The 16,962-nt window shown below is 40.8% G+C and overlaps 1 protein-coding gene across 1 annotated transcript in view; it reads left to right on the forward strand.

The window, feature by feature from the left end:
* Window positions 1–16,501, forward strand: part of MCF2 (MCF.2 cell line derived transforming sequence) — a 135,629-nt gene extending 119,128 nt beyond the window's left edge. Inside the window, exons 25-31 of the mRNA XM_027846419.1 lie at window positions 994–1,086; window positions 3,097–3,222; window positions 4,337–4,558; window positions 12,471–12,563; window positions 15,513–15,591; window positions 16,375–16,410; window positions 16,467–16,501. Of these exons, the coding sequence (XP_027702220.1) occupies window positions 994–1,086; window positions 3,097–3,222; window positions 4,337–4,558; window positions 12,471–12,563; window positions 15,513–15,591; window positions 16,375–16,410; window positions 16,467–16,501 (684 nt within the window). The remainder of the gene's footprint in view (window positions 1–993; window positions 1,087–3,096; window positions 3,223–4,336; window positions 4,559–12,470; window positions 12,564–15,512; window positions 15,592–16,374; window positions 16,411–16,466) is intronic.
* The last annotated feature ends 461 nt before the right edge of the window (window positions 16,502–16,962 follow it).

Consider the following 16,962-nt stretch of genomic DNA (forward strand, 5'->3'; position numbering starts at 1 on the left):
CTAATTCTTCCTGGAATTTTGCTATCAGGCTTACCCCACATGTAATGCACATCATAGATTGAATGCTAGAAGGGACCTTATAGGTCATTGGGTCCAACCCCTTCATTTTACAAATGACGAAACTGAGGTTAAGTGACTTGCCCAAGATCACACAGTCAGTTACGTGGTAGAGGTCTATTTGAACTTAAGTGTTCCTGACTCTTGAGTAGTTCTCTCTCTATTATACTGAACATCCAAGAGTGCTCCACTTTTTTTGGTTGACTAATTTTCTCCTCCATCCTTGTAAACTACCCTTATTTCACAAGCTGCCCTCTGACCTTCTGGTGTATACCCCTCTCCCCAACTAGCCCAGACTCTGTCTGCCTAATTAAAGGTCCCTAAATCTTAGGACTCAAGGTCATGGCCGTGCTGTGCCTGGTGATAGTATGCCAATAGCCTAAAGGAATATAGCATAGTGATGTGAGTTGTGTTTTCCTGTTTTATGAAAAAGTCCTTTATGTACATCCCACATAATTTCTTTTCAACTCAGACTAATTTTTTTTTTTCCAGGCTGGTGGCCTGTGGAACCCATACTCATTTGCATCAATGTCTTAGGAAATGTTTTCACATTAGAATCCAGTCCATCCTTCTTTCCCTAAATGTTTTTTTTTTCCTTTTATACATCTCTTTAACATACCAATTCAATGCTAATGTACCCTTTTAAAGTGTAAATTATTCAGTAAACCCTCTGCTTTTTAGGACTGTAGAATTTAGGGGCTTCCCTCTACCACATTAATGGGATAATTTCTAGTCTTTTCTAAACTATCTTATACACACTAAGCTCTTAGGCCATCTGGGATGTCTTCTGGTTTCTTTTTTTTCCTCTTTCTCCTATTTGAGGCTTAACAGATATTCACATTTTTGAACTAGTCATTTAATAAGTGGCACTTTTATGGGTACATGGTATAATTCAGATTCGTTGATCTTTCTGTTATTTTTTTTTTTGTGACTCAGGAATGCCAAAAGAAACTAGAACATAAACTTGGCCTGGACTCCTATCTGCTCAAACCAGTGCAACGCCTGACAAAATATCAGTTGCTTTTGAAGGTATTTGCATGATGCCTTTTGTTGCTTATTAATTTCTGGGGAAATCACAAAAGGTTTTGGTAGCTCACTAAGCTGCATTTGGAATAGGTAGACTCTAGGATTTGCCAGGTCAAGTACCATACTGTATTAAGTTGTATTCCCCAGTTACTCAGAAGATTTCCGTCTTCCTTCCAGCAATGCATCCCATCAATGCCTGCTTATTCCAGGCAATTCTTGGTCATGTGCCCTTGTAAGTCACCACTGGGGGTTGGTTGGCTTTATTCATTTTAACTCAATGTGACACATTTTTATTAAATACTAAGTATTTTATTGAGTATTAAGTATCTGCTAGGCACTGTGCTAGGTTGTGGGATGCAAAGAAAAAAAAATCCTTGCCCTCTAGGAGCTTATATTTTACTAGGGAGACATGATCTCCACAGATAATAATTACAAAGAAACTTCAAGACTGTGAGAGTGCTAATGAATGGGGGCAATTGGGGAAGACCTCAACTAGGAAGTGGTCCCTAAGCTGTGATTGGAAGGAAACTAGGGATTCTGAGAGACAGGGATTAGAAGGAAACGCACAAAATGGAAGGCCACCCATGCCAAGGCATGGAGAGGGGGTGAGGAAGAGAAATGTTGTCTATAGGCAACAGCTAGCAGGCCAATCTGCCTTGAATGGAGAGTATGTGAAGAAGAGAAATATGAAATAAGACTGGAAAGGTTAGTGGGAGTCAGATTGTGGAGAGCTTTAAATGAAAGACAAAGGATTTTCTGATAAAAACATTATTCAGTAATACCTTGCATAATTTTGCCCCTAACCAACCCCTGTTCAGAGTGGCATCATTGGTACATAATATTGAAACCCCTCTCCCTGGTATCATTCATTGTATCTGCAATGCTAATTAGATGTTTGGCATTGAGCTCATGCTTCAGCCCTTGCGGTTTTAACTCCCCTGAGTTGGCTTACTGCCACATAGCTTACTACTGATAGATGATACTTAGTGCCCCCTGCAACATTGTTTCTCCTAATTTAAAATTTTTATGGAACCATTTAATGACATAAGCGAAGGTATGCCTATTTTTTGAGTCACATCCCATGTGAGAAATCCCCTTTGGCATAAACCTTAAGCCATCATCCAACTGAGAACATCTGGAATTGTCTTAGCCATTTAATTATCCATCCAAAGAGCTGTTTTCCTGGTGCTTTTATGAGGAACTTACATGAATAACCTTCAATAAGAATTAATAAAAATTAAAAATGCAAACCCATAATGAAATGGGATTGCTACAAGAGAGGTTGCTTGGCTTCCTCAGGAAAAGATAAAGATAGTATTCTCCCAGGGTACTGTTGCAGCTTCTATTTCTTTTTTCCTGGAGCAGTCCAGATTTTGTGCAAATTTATACACTTGGACTGTGTGCAACAAGAATAAAGTAGGCATTTGTGTGCAGACCCCCCACAAGGTCTAACAGTGCCTCACATTTCTATTTACTCTTTATAGTTATGGTCCCAACAATCCTGTAGAGCAGGTGTGGTGCAAGCATTATCATCCCTGATTTTATAGATGAGGAAGCTGAGGCTCAGAGAGAATGAGTGCCCTACAGCTGGTACAAGGCAGAGCTAGAACTCAGACCCAGGGTCTCTTTATTCCAAGGCTGGTCCATTTCTCTCTCATTTATGCACAGCTCTTGCCTCTTAAGTTTTTATGGAACCATTTAATGACATTAGCCAAGGTATGCCTATTTTTTGAGTCACATCCCATGTGAGAAAGCCCCTTTGGCATAAAGGGTGCAGAAGCCCAATGCTTTGCATAGCCTTTGCTTCCTAGCCATAAGCCCCCATTTTTTAAAAGAATTAGTGACTGTGACACTAAGATGACAAGTGAGGCAAATGCCATATTCTCTGAACTCCTTTGGAGAGATTGTGTCATCCTGGAAAATAAAAAAAAACTCCCAAACCCCATCTATTTCTTTTCTTGAATTGTTAATATCAGGGTAATATTGAGTTTGGTTCTTGATGTCTCTGTCTAGGAGTTACTCAAGTACAGTGCTAGCTCTGAAGGTGTTCAGCAGCTCCAAGAAGCTCTCGTTGCAATGTTGGACTTGCTAAAGTCGGTCAATGATTCCATGCACCAGACTGCTATTACTGGCTATGATGTAAGTGTGAGGGTGTGTGTCAATAATTATGTACACCTTTGGGATGATGAAATTACCCCAGAAGAATTGGTTATGCTTCATTCATTTGGGTGTCTCAGGCTGAATGAGCACTTCAGATCTGATGTCATAGACCTGTGTGCTGCTACAATATTCAAATTCACATGTGATGTGTGTGTTTTATTGATGCTTTTTGGCTTTAGACCATACCTATTCCTTGATATACCCCCACCCTTCCACTTGCCACTGAACTTTCCCCGATTATAAAGAAAGAAGGTTAAATAAAACTACCTAAAACAGCTATCTCTCCTGAGGTTATGTGACATTTAACAAAAGCAGTCCCCCTCTTTACTGAGAGAGAGGAGGGAAGTTTGTCCCATCATTAGTTTTCGGGGACCAATATGGGTAACTGCATTCAAACTTGAGTTGTCTTTTAGCATTCTTTCCCTTTGTATTATAGTGGCCTTCGCCTAAATTATTCTCTTGATTCTGCTTTCTTTGCTCTGTATCAATTGACATGGGTCTTCCCATGTATTTCCAAATTTCTCATATTTGTTATTTCTAATGGCACAATCACATTCCTCTGCATTCTCATACCACAGTTCATTCAGCCATTTTCCAGTGGATGGATACCTGCTCTGTTTCCAGTTTTGTGCTGGCCCTAAAAGCACTGCCATAATACTTTGGTATGTGGAGCCTTTCTGCCTTAGTCATCATCCTTATCTAGTAGTATCATTGGGTGAATGGATAGAAAGAGCTTTCTTGTAGAATTCCAAATTGTTTTCCAGAATGGCTAAATTAATTCACAGTTTTGCCCGGAGGGTATTCATATGCCTTTCTTCCCATAACACTTCTACTATCGGGGGCCATGTCCAGTTGTCCTGATCTATATCTCTCCACTGGACCCAGACGGCTCCAAAGGAGAAAGTGAGGCTGGTGAATTTGCACAGCCCTCCCTCACTTAAATCCAATTCACTTGCAAGTCATGGCATCACCTTCCTGATGTCATGGTCCTCTTCGAGAATGAAGGATAAATCACACACATGACATTGACTGCTTCTCATTCTTGGCATCTTAGTAGGCACACTAATGGTTTTTTTTTTTATTTCACTTCTAGGGTAACCTAAGTGACCTGGGCAGGGTATTAATGCAAGGGTCATTCAGTGTTTGGATTAGTCATAGAAAAGGTACCACCAAAATGAAGGACTTTGCCCGATTCAAGCCCATGCAGCGTCACCTTTTCTTGTATGAGAAAGCTATCGTGTTCTGTAAGAGGAGAGATGAACATGGAGATGGACATGAGAGAACACCCTTCTACAGCTTTAAACACTATTTGAAAGTAAGACATATTTAATCTCTTGCCATAACGTTGCTTCCATGTGTGTATCTTTCCCTACAGGCCTCCTCTGAAAACTCCTTGTGATGTGCAGGTGACCCTGAACAGGGGCATTCCTCTGGTTTGTGAGGACAGCTTGTGCTTGTATGCTTGTCACTGTTTTCCTTTCTGAAACTCTGCTTCATGGGCTGTGTATCACTATATTGTATTGTTGCCATGTAACATGTTGTTCTGTCTCCTGGTATACTTTTCAAAGAGTTCTGTGAGCAGTGGTGGACTCAAAGAGATCAGAGCCTATTTTCTCTCTTACATTTCTCTCTTCCTTTCCCCCTAGATTTATGGATGCTTAAAAAAACATCATCTATGAGGGGCAGCTAGGTGGCGCAGTGGCTAGAGCACTGTCCCTGAAGTCAGGAGGATCTGAGTTCAAATCCTGCCTCAGACCAAACACTTGACACTTACTAGCTGTGTGACCCTGGGCAAGTCACTTAACCCCAATTGCCTAACAAAACAAAAAAACAAAAAAACAAACAAAAAACCCCATCAGTTTCACTTCCGAGTGATACTCTCCCTAGACCCATTAGAACTCACCCTAATAATAAAGAAATGCATCTCTGACAGGAGTTCTTAACCTGGGATCCACAACCCCAAAGGGACCTATGAATAGGTTTTGGAGGGAGTCTGTGAACTCAGAAGAGGAAAAAAAAATCACCTTAATTTTTACTAACTTTTTACTTCCTTTGTAATTTTTTTGTAAATTGTTCTTCTGGTTCTGCTCGATGTTCTCTGAATTCTTCATATTTGCCCTTTCTTATGGTACAATATTATTCCATTACAATCATATGCCACAGTCTGTTTGCTTGTCTCTTCCCCGAGTTAGTGGTTGTTCACCTTCTGTCTCGTCCTTTGCTGCTATAAAAATGTTACTATAAATGTTCTTGTTTCCCTTCTGCCTTTGTCATGCTTGGCATATATGCCCAGTATTGATATCTTGAGGTCAAAGGGTATTAAGGATTTATTGACTGTGAAATGCTAATTTTTGTTTCCAGAATATTCCCATTGCTTTTGATGAGCAAATTCAAGAGTTTTTATTCTCAGTCTAATTTCCTTCCTGATGGACCCAGTAACCCCCAACCTGGTGGTAAGAGCAGTTGAAGAGGTGGGAATTATGTGTAATTAAAATCTGTTTGCTGGAAGTGGGAGAGTGATTTAATCACTGTTCGAACCTCTTCAGACACTCTTAGCAAGCCTTCAGAGTTTTAGTGCTGCTGCTTTCAACCACTGGGGGGGATTTATGTGTATAACGCCTCCCAAAACCCCTTATGTTTGCTCCCCATAATCGGGGGACAGGGTTGGTGAGGAGTGTAGGAGCAGAAAATGACATCCATAAATACTGCAGTCCTTGTTTTTTATGAAGAGAACTGATTTTGTTGCCAACAGAGAAGAAATTAGACTCTTGGCTAGGTAACCATACATTCCAGATTTTCCAGGACAGTCTCTGTTTCAAGATAAAAACGTGTCCTTTGAATGAGGCTTTGCAAAAAGAAATCTCCTTTGTCAGACCATATGCCCTTACTTTTGGCTCAGAAAATACAGTCATCTGAATGGGTGTTTTCCTGGGATATTTCTTCCTTCCATGGCATATGATTTGAGTTCTACAAAAATCATTCTCTTTACCACCAAAGGGTTACTTTGCGTGTAGGATTTCTGACTTCATAGATTTAACTTTCCAAAGAAAGAAATGATTCCAATGTTATGGCAGCAAAACTCATTGGAAAGACCTTGGAGTTCTGGATTCTAGTCTTGATTTTGCTGTGAACCAGCTGTGTGGCCTTGGGCAAATCGTCTTACTTCTTTAGATCTCAGTTTTCCCATCTGTAAAATTGAGGGGGTTGGATGAAACCAGGGGTCTTCTTAACTTTTTCTGTGGCAATCTGGTGAAGACTGGACCCTTTTTCAGAAAAATTTTTGTAAGCAATTTAAGAAAATGCTAAATTTCAGTTAGAGGTTAGTGAATATAAAGATGTATTTTGTTTTGCCTTCTATGTCACATACCCCTTGGGGGTACTTGGACCCTAGATTAAGAACCCCCAGACTAGGTGGTCTCTAAGGTTCTGTTTGGCTTTGGCAATGAGTCTGTGTTTTGTGCAGGGAAATTTCTTGGTTGAAATGTGTATATGTGCTGAGCCCATGATGCTTAGCTGAAACACATTGCTGTAATCTAAGATACCAGGCCATGCAGACAGATTTTCCAATAACTATGGGCAATTTTCTGAGCCTGCAAATTGCAGGCTAGTTGCTAATTTGCATGGCTAGAGGGAGTTTTCTCCCCAGAAGTTCCATAAACCAATGGAATCACGGCTTTGTATTCCTCCTCCTCCAAATTGGCCAGAATGGTCACATTTGCCCTCCTGTAAGTACAGAGAAGGCCTTCTAAGAGCAGTTCACTTGCATATGGCCAAATTGAATTTCAAGCCAATTTTCAAAAACATGTGTCCTAATAACTCAGGCCTTAACAATGCTGATTAGATCTTCCTCCAGAGACGTAAAGAAAACTTTTTGCTTTGGTGGTTTGAGCAGAGGCCTAGTTGGGAGCCCCAGGAATCTTTGAGTCCAGTTCCAGCTCTCTTGACACACTTGGGTGACTTTGAACAAGTCAGTTGATATCCTTGGGCCACCCTCAGAGTGGCTACAAACTTAGGTTAAAAGTTAGAACTCCTTGACCTTCTGAGTGCAGTTGGCTGGCCCTGGGGGAAAATAGCATAATACAGTATGATTTTTTTCATGACCCCCAGAGATAGAGAAGGAAATATGGAATCTGCCTTACTAGTGTGGGAGGAGGAGGAGAGGGGATGCTTGTAACCTCTTCCTCGCCTGTTCCTCATGCCTCACTTAGGCAGGTAAGTCACCAAAGCTCCAAGTTGGTTGTTTGTAGCTCAGAATGCCTTTTCTTTTCTTTTTTTATTAATAAATTTATTTATTTTTAGTTTTCATCATTAACTTCTACAAGATTTTGAGTTCCAAATTTTCACCCCATCTCGCCCCTCCCCCCACCCCAAGATGGCATGCATTCTGAATACCCCTTCCCCTAGTCTGCTCTCCCTTCTATCTCTCCCCCCTTCTCTTATCTCCTTCCCCTTCTGTTTTCCTGTAGGGCAGGATAGATTTCTGTACCCCATTTCCTGTATTTCTTATTTCCCAGTTGCATGTGAAAACATTTTTTTAAACATGTGTTTTTAAAACTTTGGGTTCCAAATTTTCTCCCTCCCTCCCTCCCCACCCACCCTCATTGAAAAGGCAAGCAACTCAATATAGGTTATACATGTGCAGTTATGCAAAACACTTCCATAGTAGACATGCTGTGAAAAACTAACTCTATTTCCCTTAATCCTATCCTGCCTTCCCCCATTTATTCTATTCTTTCTTTTGACCCTGTCCCTCCTCAGAAATATTTGCTTCTGATTACCCCCTTTCCCAATCTGCCCTCCTCTCTATCATCCCCATACTCTCTTGTCCCCTTTCCCCCCTATTTTCCTGTAGGGTAAGACAGATTTCCATACTGAATTGAGTGTGTATGTTATACCCTCCTTAAGTCAAATCCTATGAGAATAAGATTCACTCATTGCCTCTTACCTTCCCCCATTTCCCCTCCACTGTAAGAACCTTTTCTTTTTTGTTTTTTTTGACATAATTTACCCTGTTCTACCTCTCCCTTTCTTCTTCTCCCAGTATAATCCTCTTTCACCCCTTAATTTTATTCTCCAGATATGACCCCTTCATCTTCAACTCACTCTGTGCTCTCTATCTATGTATCTATCTATCTGTCTATCTATCTATATACATACATACATACATATAATTTTTTCCCTCCAACTACCTTAATATTGACAAAGGTCTCATGAGTTACAAATATCATCTTTCCATGCAGGAATGTAAACAGTTCAACCTTAATAAGTCTCTTATGATTTCTCTTTCCTGTTTACCTCTTCATGTTCCACTTGAGTCTTGTATTTGAAAGTCAAATTTTCTATTCAGCTCTGGTCTTTTCATCAAAAATGCTTGAAAGTCCTCTATTTCACTGAATGACCATTTTTTCCCCTGAAGGATTATACTCAATTTTGCTGGGTAGGTGATTCTTGTTGTAATCCTATCTCCTTTGCCCTCCGCAATATTATATTCCATGCCCTGCGGTCCCTTAATGTAGAAGGTGCTAAATCTTGTGTTATCCTGATTGTGTTTCCACAATATTTGAATTGTTTCTTTCTGGCTGCTTACAATATTTTCTCCTTGACCTGGGAACTCTGGAATTTGGCTACAATATTCCTAGGAGTTTTCCTTTGGGGATCTCTTTCAGGAGGAGATCGGTGGATTCTTTCCATTTCTATTTTGCCCTCTGGTTCTAAAATGTCAGGGCAGTTGTCCTTGATAATTTCTTGAAAGATGATGTCTAGGCTCTTTTTTTGATCATGGCTTTCAGATAGTGGAATAATTTTTAAATTCTCTCTCCTGGATCTATTTTCTAGGTCAGTTGTTTTTCCAATGAGATATTTCACATTGTTTTCTAATTTTTCATTCTTTTGGATTTGTTTTACAGTGTCTTGATTTCTTATAAAATCGCTAGCTTCCAATTGCTCTACTCTAATTTTTAAGGAAATATTTTCTTTGGTAATCTTTTGGACTTCTTTTTCCATTTGGCCAATTTTACTTTTTAGGGCATTCTTCTTCTCATTGACTTTTTGGACCTCTTTTATCATTTGGGTTAGGCTGTTTTTTAAGGTATTATTTTCTTCAGTATTTTTTTGGGTCTCCTTTAGCAAGCTATTGACTTGTTTTTCATGATTTTCTTACATCACTCTCATTTCTCTTCCCAGTTTTTCCTCTACTTCTCTTACTTGCTTCTCAAAATCCCTTTCGAGATGTTCCAAGGCCTGGGACTGATTCATATTTTTCTTGGAGGCTTTGGACATAAGAGCTTTGACTTTGTTGTCTTCTTCTGGTTGTATGTTTTGATCTTCTTTGTCACCAAAGTAAGATAATATAGTCTAACTCTTTTTGCGCTACTTACTCATGATCCCAGCCAATTACTTGAGCTTTAAACTCTTTGTTAAGGTAAAAGTCTGTTTCCAATGTGGAGAATATACTGTCCCAAGCTTCAGGGGTTTGTATAGCTGTTTTCAGAGATACTTCTAGGGACCTGAAAATTTTCAGTTCTTCCAAGGTGGTATGATAAGGGGTGGGGTGTTTCCTCTCCACCACCACAACAAGCTCCACCATGCCAGCACTCCTCCTCGCCCCAGGACTGCCCCTCAGAACTGTGACCCAGATCCAAGCACAGGCAGAGCAAGAGATTACTGCAATCCCCCTCTGATCAGCCCCTTGATTCCCCCTCGGTCTGTGGGCCAGAAGCTCAGGAGGCAGCCGCTGCCCCAGAGGCCCTGCTCGGGACTTGAGGCTGAGACCTAGCTCCTTCTCTCACTGCAGTCACAGACTTTTCCCACTGACCTTCTAAGTTGTCTTTGGTGTTCGTGGGTTGAGAAGTCTGGAAACTGCCACAGCTGCCTGAGATTCAGTCCTCTGAGGCTTGCTCCAGGGTCTCTGCAGCCTGCGTGCCCACGCTGCACTGTGCTCCTCTCCCCGCCCGGGACGATATACCTTTCCGATCAACCATCCAGGCTGTCTTTGGCTGGAAATGTGTTTCATTCTGTCTTTTTGTGGGTTCTGATGCTTTAGAATTTGTTAGAGCCATTTTTTAACAGGTATTTGGAGGGGTTGGGGGAAAGCTCAAGCAAGTCACTGCTTTCACTCTGTCATCTTGGTTCTGCCCCCTCAGAATGCCTTTTCTTATGAATACAACACACCTTCATTGTACTAACGGACCTGCGCACAGTTCTTGAAGCTTTGCTCAGTGCTTTATACATACATATTACCTCTTTTAATCCTTTTGCCCCCTCTGTGATGTAAGTCCTACAGTTATCCCCACTTTACAGATGAAGAAACTGAGGCTCCTAGAGGTGAGGTGACTTTTCTCCTAGTCACACAGATGTCTGAAATATAATTCCATAGACAGAGCTCTTCCCATCAACTTGCTGTTGAGTCGTTTCAGTCCAATCTGACTCTTCATGACCCCATTTGGGGTTTTCTCGGCAAAGATACTGGACTGGTTTGCAATTTCCTTCTCTAGCTCATTTTAACGATGAAGAAACTGAGGCAAACAGGGTTAAGTGACTTGCCCAGTGACTTGTTGAACAGTAAGTATCTGAGGCTGTATTTGAACTAGGTCTTCCTGACTTCAGGCCTGGTTCTCTATTCACTGTACCACCTAGCTGCCTTTTCCATCATTATTTCTGAGTAAATGGTTATTTAGTTCCCAGGCTAGCCCATACAAACCTATCTAATCCATTTTTTTCTTTTTACACTAGACATGTAGTTTCACTGGTGTGGGGAATTCCAAGTCGCGAAATTGCCTCTACCAATGCAGACAAGCACCTTCTCTGCCTTATATAATAGAGCATTTACTAAAGCTCTGAGATATTAAGTGACTTGCCCGGGGTCACACGTTTAGTTATAATGTAGCTAAAATATTATACATCTCCCCCAAAAATGTAGAAATGAGTAATGTCATAATATGCATAACTAAACAAAATGGGGAGAAGTAAAACGGAGTAAGGAATCACTCTATAAAATAATGATGTTTCAGGAAAACTAGAGAAAGACCTAGAAGTAGATTGGCAACATATTGCAATAGAAAGAACTCTGGAGTTGAAATCAGAAGACCTGAGTTTGAGTCCCAGGCCTATTATTTTGCTTCTTTTTTGGCCTTAGTTTCTTCCTCTGTAAAATGAGTAGGCTAGAAGTGATGAGGTCTAAAGTTCCTTCCAGGTCTGGCATTCTGTGATTGTATAAATTTTTGAGGGAAAATTTTCAGATACTTCCAGAGGTTAAAGGCTTTGGTTCTTTAGCATGTCTCTTTACTTCTAAACTTATGGGTTTCCGTTTCCTTGATACAGGTGTTTCACCACAGTACTCTGGCAGCCATTGTTAATTTTTTTTCCCCTAAAGAAGTACATAACAAACGTGATTTTTTTCCTGAGGTAACTAGGATAAAGTAAGAGGAGCAAAGGAAAGGTGTAAAGGGTTAAAGAAAATGTGCATCTATGCCTGATGAGTACTTGAGAAGGCATCACCTGGGCCATTAGTGGTGAAAGAGACAAGAAAGTGGGATAGCACACTGTGTACACAATTCCTCTGGTGGAAAAGAAAGGAGGTGGTGGGGAAGAGACATACCATTGGCCCAGGAAAATGTTGTTACTCTTTAGGGTGTTGGTGGGTGAGGGTAGAGGGAGATAGTGTACAGTTGACCATTTGGATGGATTTTCTAGTTTGCTTACTCATTACTTGGGGATTGATTGTATGGAACAAAGTTACATAAAACTAAATAAATGTGTCAGGTGACCAAGTAACAGAAAATAGCTATCCTAAATCCATTTCTTGGATACATTTTCTTATTGAATTTAAAGGGCATTTTTACTTCTGTGTCTGATTAAAAAAAACATGAAAAAAGACCATGTAGTTCATTTAAAACAGCACCTACTTAAAGATTTATGCAGGACCAATTTAAAATGAATCACTTGGCTCGGATTTATAATGTTTGTTTTTTATCTCCTCTAGAACTAATAATCCATTTTCCAAATTACAATGAGTGCTTAGAGTTGAGCTCTAATGTTTCACTGAAAACATTTATATGTTCTTAACTACAATAGAATTTGTGGCTTGGTAATTCATAATTGCTGAGCGCAAAATGTTCATTTTGGAGGGAGCATGACATTTTTTATGTATAGTAGGGTACTGTGCGTGGCCCTAGTTAAATTTCAGATTTGAAATAAAAGGCTCATGAGAATCTGTTCTTGTTTTGCAGATGAGCGCCATTGGAATTACTGAGAATGTGAAAGGAGATAACCGCAAATTTGAAATCTGGTACACTGGGCGTGAAGAAGTTTACATTGTGCAGGTTAGCGACTTTCTAAGGTGGCCTCTCCTGTCATGTCCTGCTTTTAGAAAACCTGTTTTGTACACGTTGGAATTTATAAAGCTCATAAATCATGGAGTGTGTTTTCATCTCACAAAAGTTTTCACATCAGAGTTCCTTTCCCGTAGAATATTTAAAACACGATTTGATTTCCCGAATGCTTGATCTATACAGATTCCTTTTTGGAGCATATCCTCTATATAAACTGTGGTACAGCCATGTTGTTATAGAACTTTTACTTAGGAGATCGGAAAAGGTTACAGCAGGGAAGAAATCTTGAAGATGATCAAATCCAACTCCTTTTACAGATGAGGAAACCTAGGCTCCTAGAGGGGAAGGGACATGCTCAGGGTCACACAGATCATATGATAGTAGGATTATATATTTGGAGTTGGAGGGGTCCTTCCAAGTCTAGTTAGTGTAACACCTCCATTTTACAGATGAGAAAACTAAGGCCCAGAAGTGGGAAGGGACTTGCTCGATGTACTCAAATCATAGGATCGTAGATTTAGAGTTGGAAGAAGCCATGCTGTTGTTCTTGTTCAGTTATTTCAGATACTTTGTGACCCCTTTGGGGGTTTTCTTGACAAAGACCCTTGAGTGGTTTGCCATTTCTTTCTCCAGCTCATTTTTCAGATGAAGAAACTGAGGCAAACAGGAACAAGTGACTTGCCCAGGGTCACACAGCTACGAAGTATCTGAGGCTGGATTTGAACTCATAAAGATGAGTCTTCCTGATTCCCAGCTCTAACCACTGTGCCATCTAGCTGCCCTGGAGCTAGGAAGGAGCCATCTGAGTCTTCTATTCCAACCCTCTCATTTTACAGATGAGGAAAAAGCTCAGAGAGGTTGTGACTTGCCCCAGGTAGTTAGAAATAGGACCAATATTAGAACTCTGGTCTCCTGACTTGGAGGCCAATGGTAACATCCCTACTCTGGGAGTATCAGCTTTAGCAGGCATCTTGGTAGCTGCTTTGTCATGCTAATTAAGTGCTTCAGGCAGAGTCTAGAATGACCAGACAGTGACGTCTGTTTGGAGCCCCTTTTGTGGTCACCAGGCAGTACTTGACACAATTACAAGACCACGAAGCTGTGGCACCCCAGATTTTGGCCTCTTCTTATCAGACACATGATTGGGACCCCAGCCAGGTGTGCCACAAGCTTCCCTCAGCTCTCTTCTCTCAGGGAAGGAGAGGAGAAGGAAAGTCAGTTCATCTAGGGGTTGCCATTTGAACCTAGATCTTTGTCACCAACACTTTAACTAATTTTTTTTTTTTTTGCGGGGGAAGGGGGTGGGTCAAAACATAGAGCCACTCAGTGCAAGAGTATATGTATTTTGAGTATTTTTCTTTTCCTTTTCTCTTTCTTTCTTTGTTTTTCTCTTTCTTTCTTTCTTTCTTTCTTTCTTTCTTTCTTCCTTTCTTCCTTCCTTCCTTCCTTCCTTCCTTCCTTCCTTCCTTCCTTCCTTTCTTCCTTCTCCCCTCTTACTTCCTTCCTTTTTTTCAACAGCAAATACAATTCTGGCTCAGTGTAAAAATGGGAGACTTGGAGTCAGGAAGACTCATCTTTGTGAGGTCAAATCTGACCTCAGACACTTACTAGCTGTGTAACCCTGGACAAATCACTTTGCCCTGTTTGCCTTAGTTTTCTCATCTGTAAAATGAGCTGGAGAAGGACAGGGCAAATGGCTCCAATATCTTTGCCAAGAAAACCCCAAATGGGATCATAAAGAATCAGACACAATTGAAAAATGGCTATACAACAACATTTTTGGTTTAAACATTTTCTGTTCCTTTAGTGGAGTTATTGATAACTTTTAACAAAATCATTACAGTCAGTAGAGGCAACCTGGTATAGTGTGTAGAGTGTTGGGTTTGCAGGCAGAAGATTGGGGTTCAAATCCTGCCTCTTGATCCTGACCAAATCCTTTAACTTCTCAGTGCCCAGGCCTAGGCAACTCCATATAACTTATTTACAGTGGAATACAATGGACAAAAAAATGGTCATGGAGTCAGACTATCTGGGTTCAAATCCTGCCTTACTACTTGTGTGACCGTAGGTGAATGACTTTACCTCCTTGGGCCTCAGTTTCCTCCTCTGTTATATAAGGAGTTGTACTCAATGGCCTTAGAGGTCCCTTTCAGTTCTAGATCTAGGAACTTATAGCCTTTCACAAATTAGTAGAATTTCCCCACCCCCAAATGCCCCAAATGAAGTTTTAATTGTCAGCCCAGAAGCAAAATGTTTTTGTTTTGTTTTTCTTAAGCAACAATTAGGTGACAGAGTGAGCAGTGCACTGGACCTGGAATCAGGAAGACCTGAGTTAAAATTTGACCTTAAAATAATTATTGGTTGTGTGACCCTGGGCAAGTCACTACATTTCTGTTTTCCTCTGTTTCCTCAACTATAAAATGGGCATAATAATAGCACCTACCTCCCAGAGGTGGGAGGATCAAATGAGATAATGTTTGTAATGTGCTTAGCAAAGTGCCTGGCACATAGTAGGCACTTAATAAATACTTGCTTGTTTCTTTTTCTCTTTCTTATTTTGAAAGCAAAATTAAAAGGGGGCACAACTATAAAAGGAGTTGGATTTGATCATCTCCAAAAATAAAAATAAGACTATTGAAGGACATCGTCCTGTGTAACACACATACAACATACACACACATACGCACATTAACAATGAAAGCTTACATTTTGTGTTGGTTTAGGGAATTATACCTCCAATTCAAGGATAACTTGAAACTGGTCTGATGATTTCTGCTGAAGATGGTGGGCTCAACTGCTCAGGTTCAGTGACTTTAAATGCAGAACTTGGCCATTCCTAGAGAATGCTTTCTGCCTGCTACCTCTCACTTTCCTTTGTTCTATCATTCCAAAACTGGATTCCAGGAAGTCACCAAATGTCATCTTGTCCTTCCTTTTTAGGCCCAGACAGTAGAATCGAAGGCAGCCTGGTTGACTGAAATCAGGAAAATTTTGATCAAGCAACAAGAACTTATCAAAGGTAATGTTGGAGCTAAGAACTGGGGCTGGGCCGAGGAGGGGGTGGGGCTACCCCCCTGCTTGGACTGGACTTTTTTTTTTTGTGAGGCAATTGGGGTTAAGTGATTTGCCCAGAGTCACACACAGCTGGTGAGTGTTATGTGTCTGAGGGCAGATTTGAACTCAGGTCCTCCTGTCTCCAGAGCCAGTGCTCTATCCATTGTGCCACCTAGCTGCCCTTCTGGACTGAACTTCTTGATGGGCCAAAGCACTTTGCTGTTGGCAGCTTGGTCCTGAGCCTTACAGTTCCAGGAACTCACTTTTAGCAGCCCACCCAGAGGTTATCAGGTAACCCAACTCATGAGATTGCTTGGCAGGCCAGGATCCCAACTGATCAATTTATAGCAAAAAGGAGAATCCTTAAAAGAAGACAGGTTATTTGGGTCAGCTGGTCAGCACATTCTCTTTCCAATAAGAATATTGACTTGGAAAGTAAAATTGACAGTATCATGTAGGCATCTCCAACTCAACATGGCCAAAATAGAACTCATTATTTTATGCCTCTAAACCAATCCCTCTTTTTTTGTTTTGTTTTGTTTTCAAGGCAATCCGGGTTAAGTGAATTGCCTAGGGTCAAACAGCTAGTAAGGGTCAAGTGTCTGAGGCCAAATTTGCACTCAGGTCCTCCTGACTCCAGGGCCAGTGCTCTATCCACTGTGCCACCTAGCTGGCCCAATACCTCTTCTTCTATTTTTATTTTGAACTTAACAAACACCAAATAAAATGGGCATTTCCACAAACATAGTGGAAAAAAGAAAAAAAAAAGATTATACAGGAAATTGTGCAGTTTCCCTCTGTTACAGATCCACCCTTATGAGGTTCCCTGTCTCTTTCCAGGTTCCCAACATGCTTGCAGTCACCCAGATGGATGACCCTGGAGTCATCCTGGAAATCTCACTCTCTCTTACCCCACATATGGATTCTGTTCCCAAGTCTTTTCTGCTTCTGTAACATCTCTGTACTCATGTGGCCACCTCCTTAGTTTCAGCACATTATCGCTTCTTGTCTAGACTATTGTAAAGACAATTGCTGTCTCTGCCTCCAGTCTTGCCCTGTCTCCAATCCGTCCTCCACACAGTTGTCCAAGATATATCCCAAAATATAGAAATATATTTCAATATAAATATATTCCCCAAACATGGGCTTGACTGTGTTACTCACCCCTCAATAAACTCCAGTGGCTCCCTATTACCTCTAGAATCACACACACTGCTCTGTTTAACATTTAAGGTCCTTCCAAACCTTTCCAGACTTCTTATAGATTCCTCCCCTTCACTCACTCTCAGTCCAGCCAAAACGGGCTTTTCGTTGTTCCTCACGTACAACACTCTAT

The sequence above is a fragment of the Vombatus ursinus genome, unplaced genomic scaffold, assembly GCF_900497805.2.
Source record: "Vombatus ursinus unplaced genomic scaffold, bare-nosed wombat genome assembly UNPS02015152.1, whole genome shotgun sequence".
NCBI lineage: Eukaryota > Metazoa > Chordata > Mammalia > Diprotodontia > Vombatidae > Vombatus > Vombatus ursinus.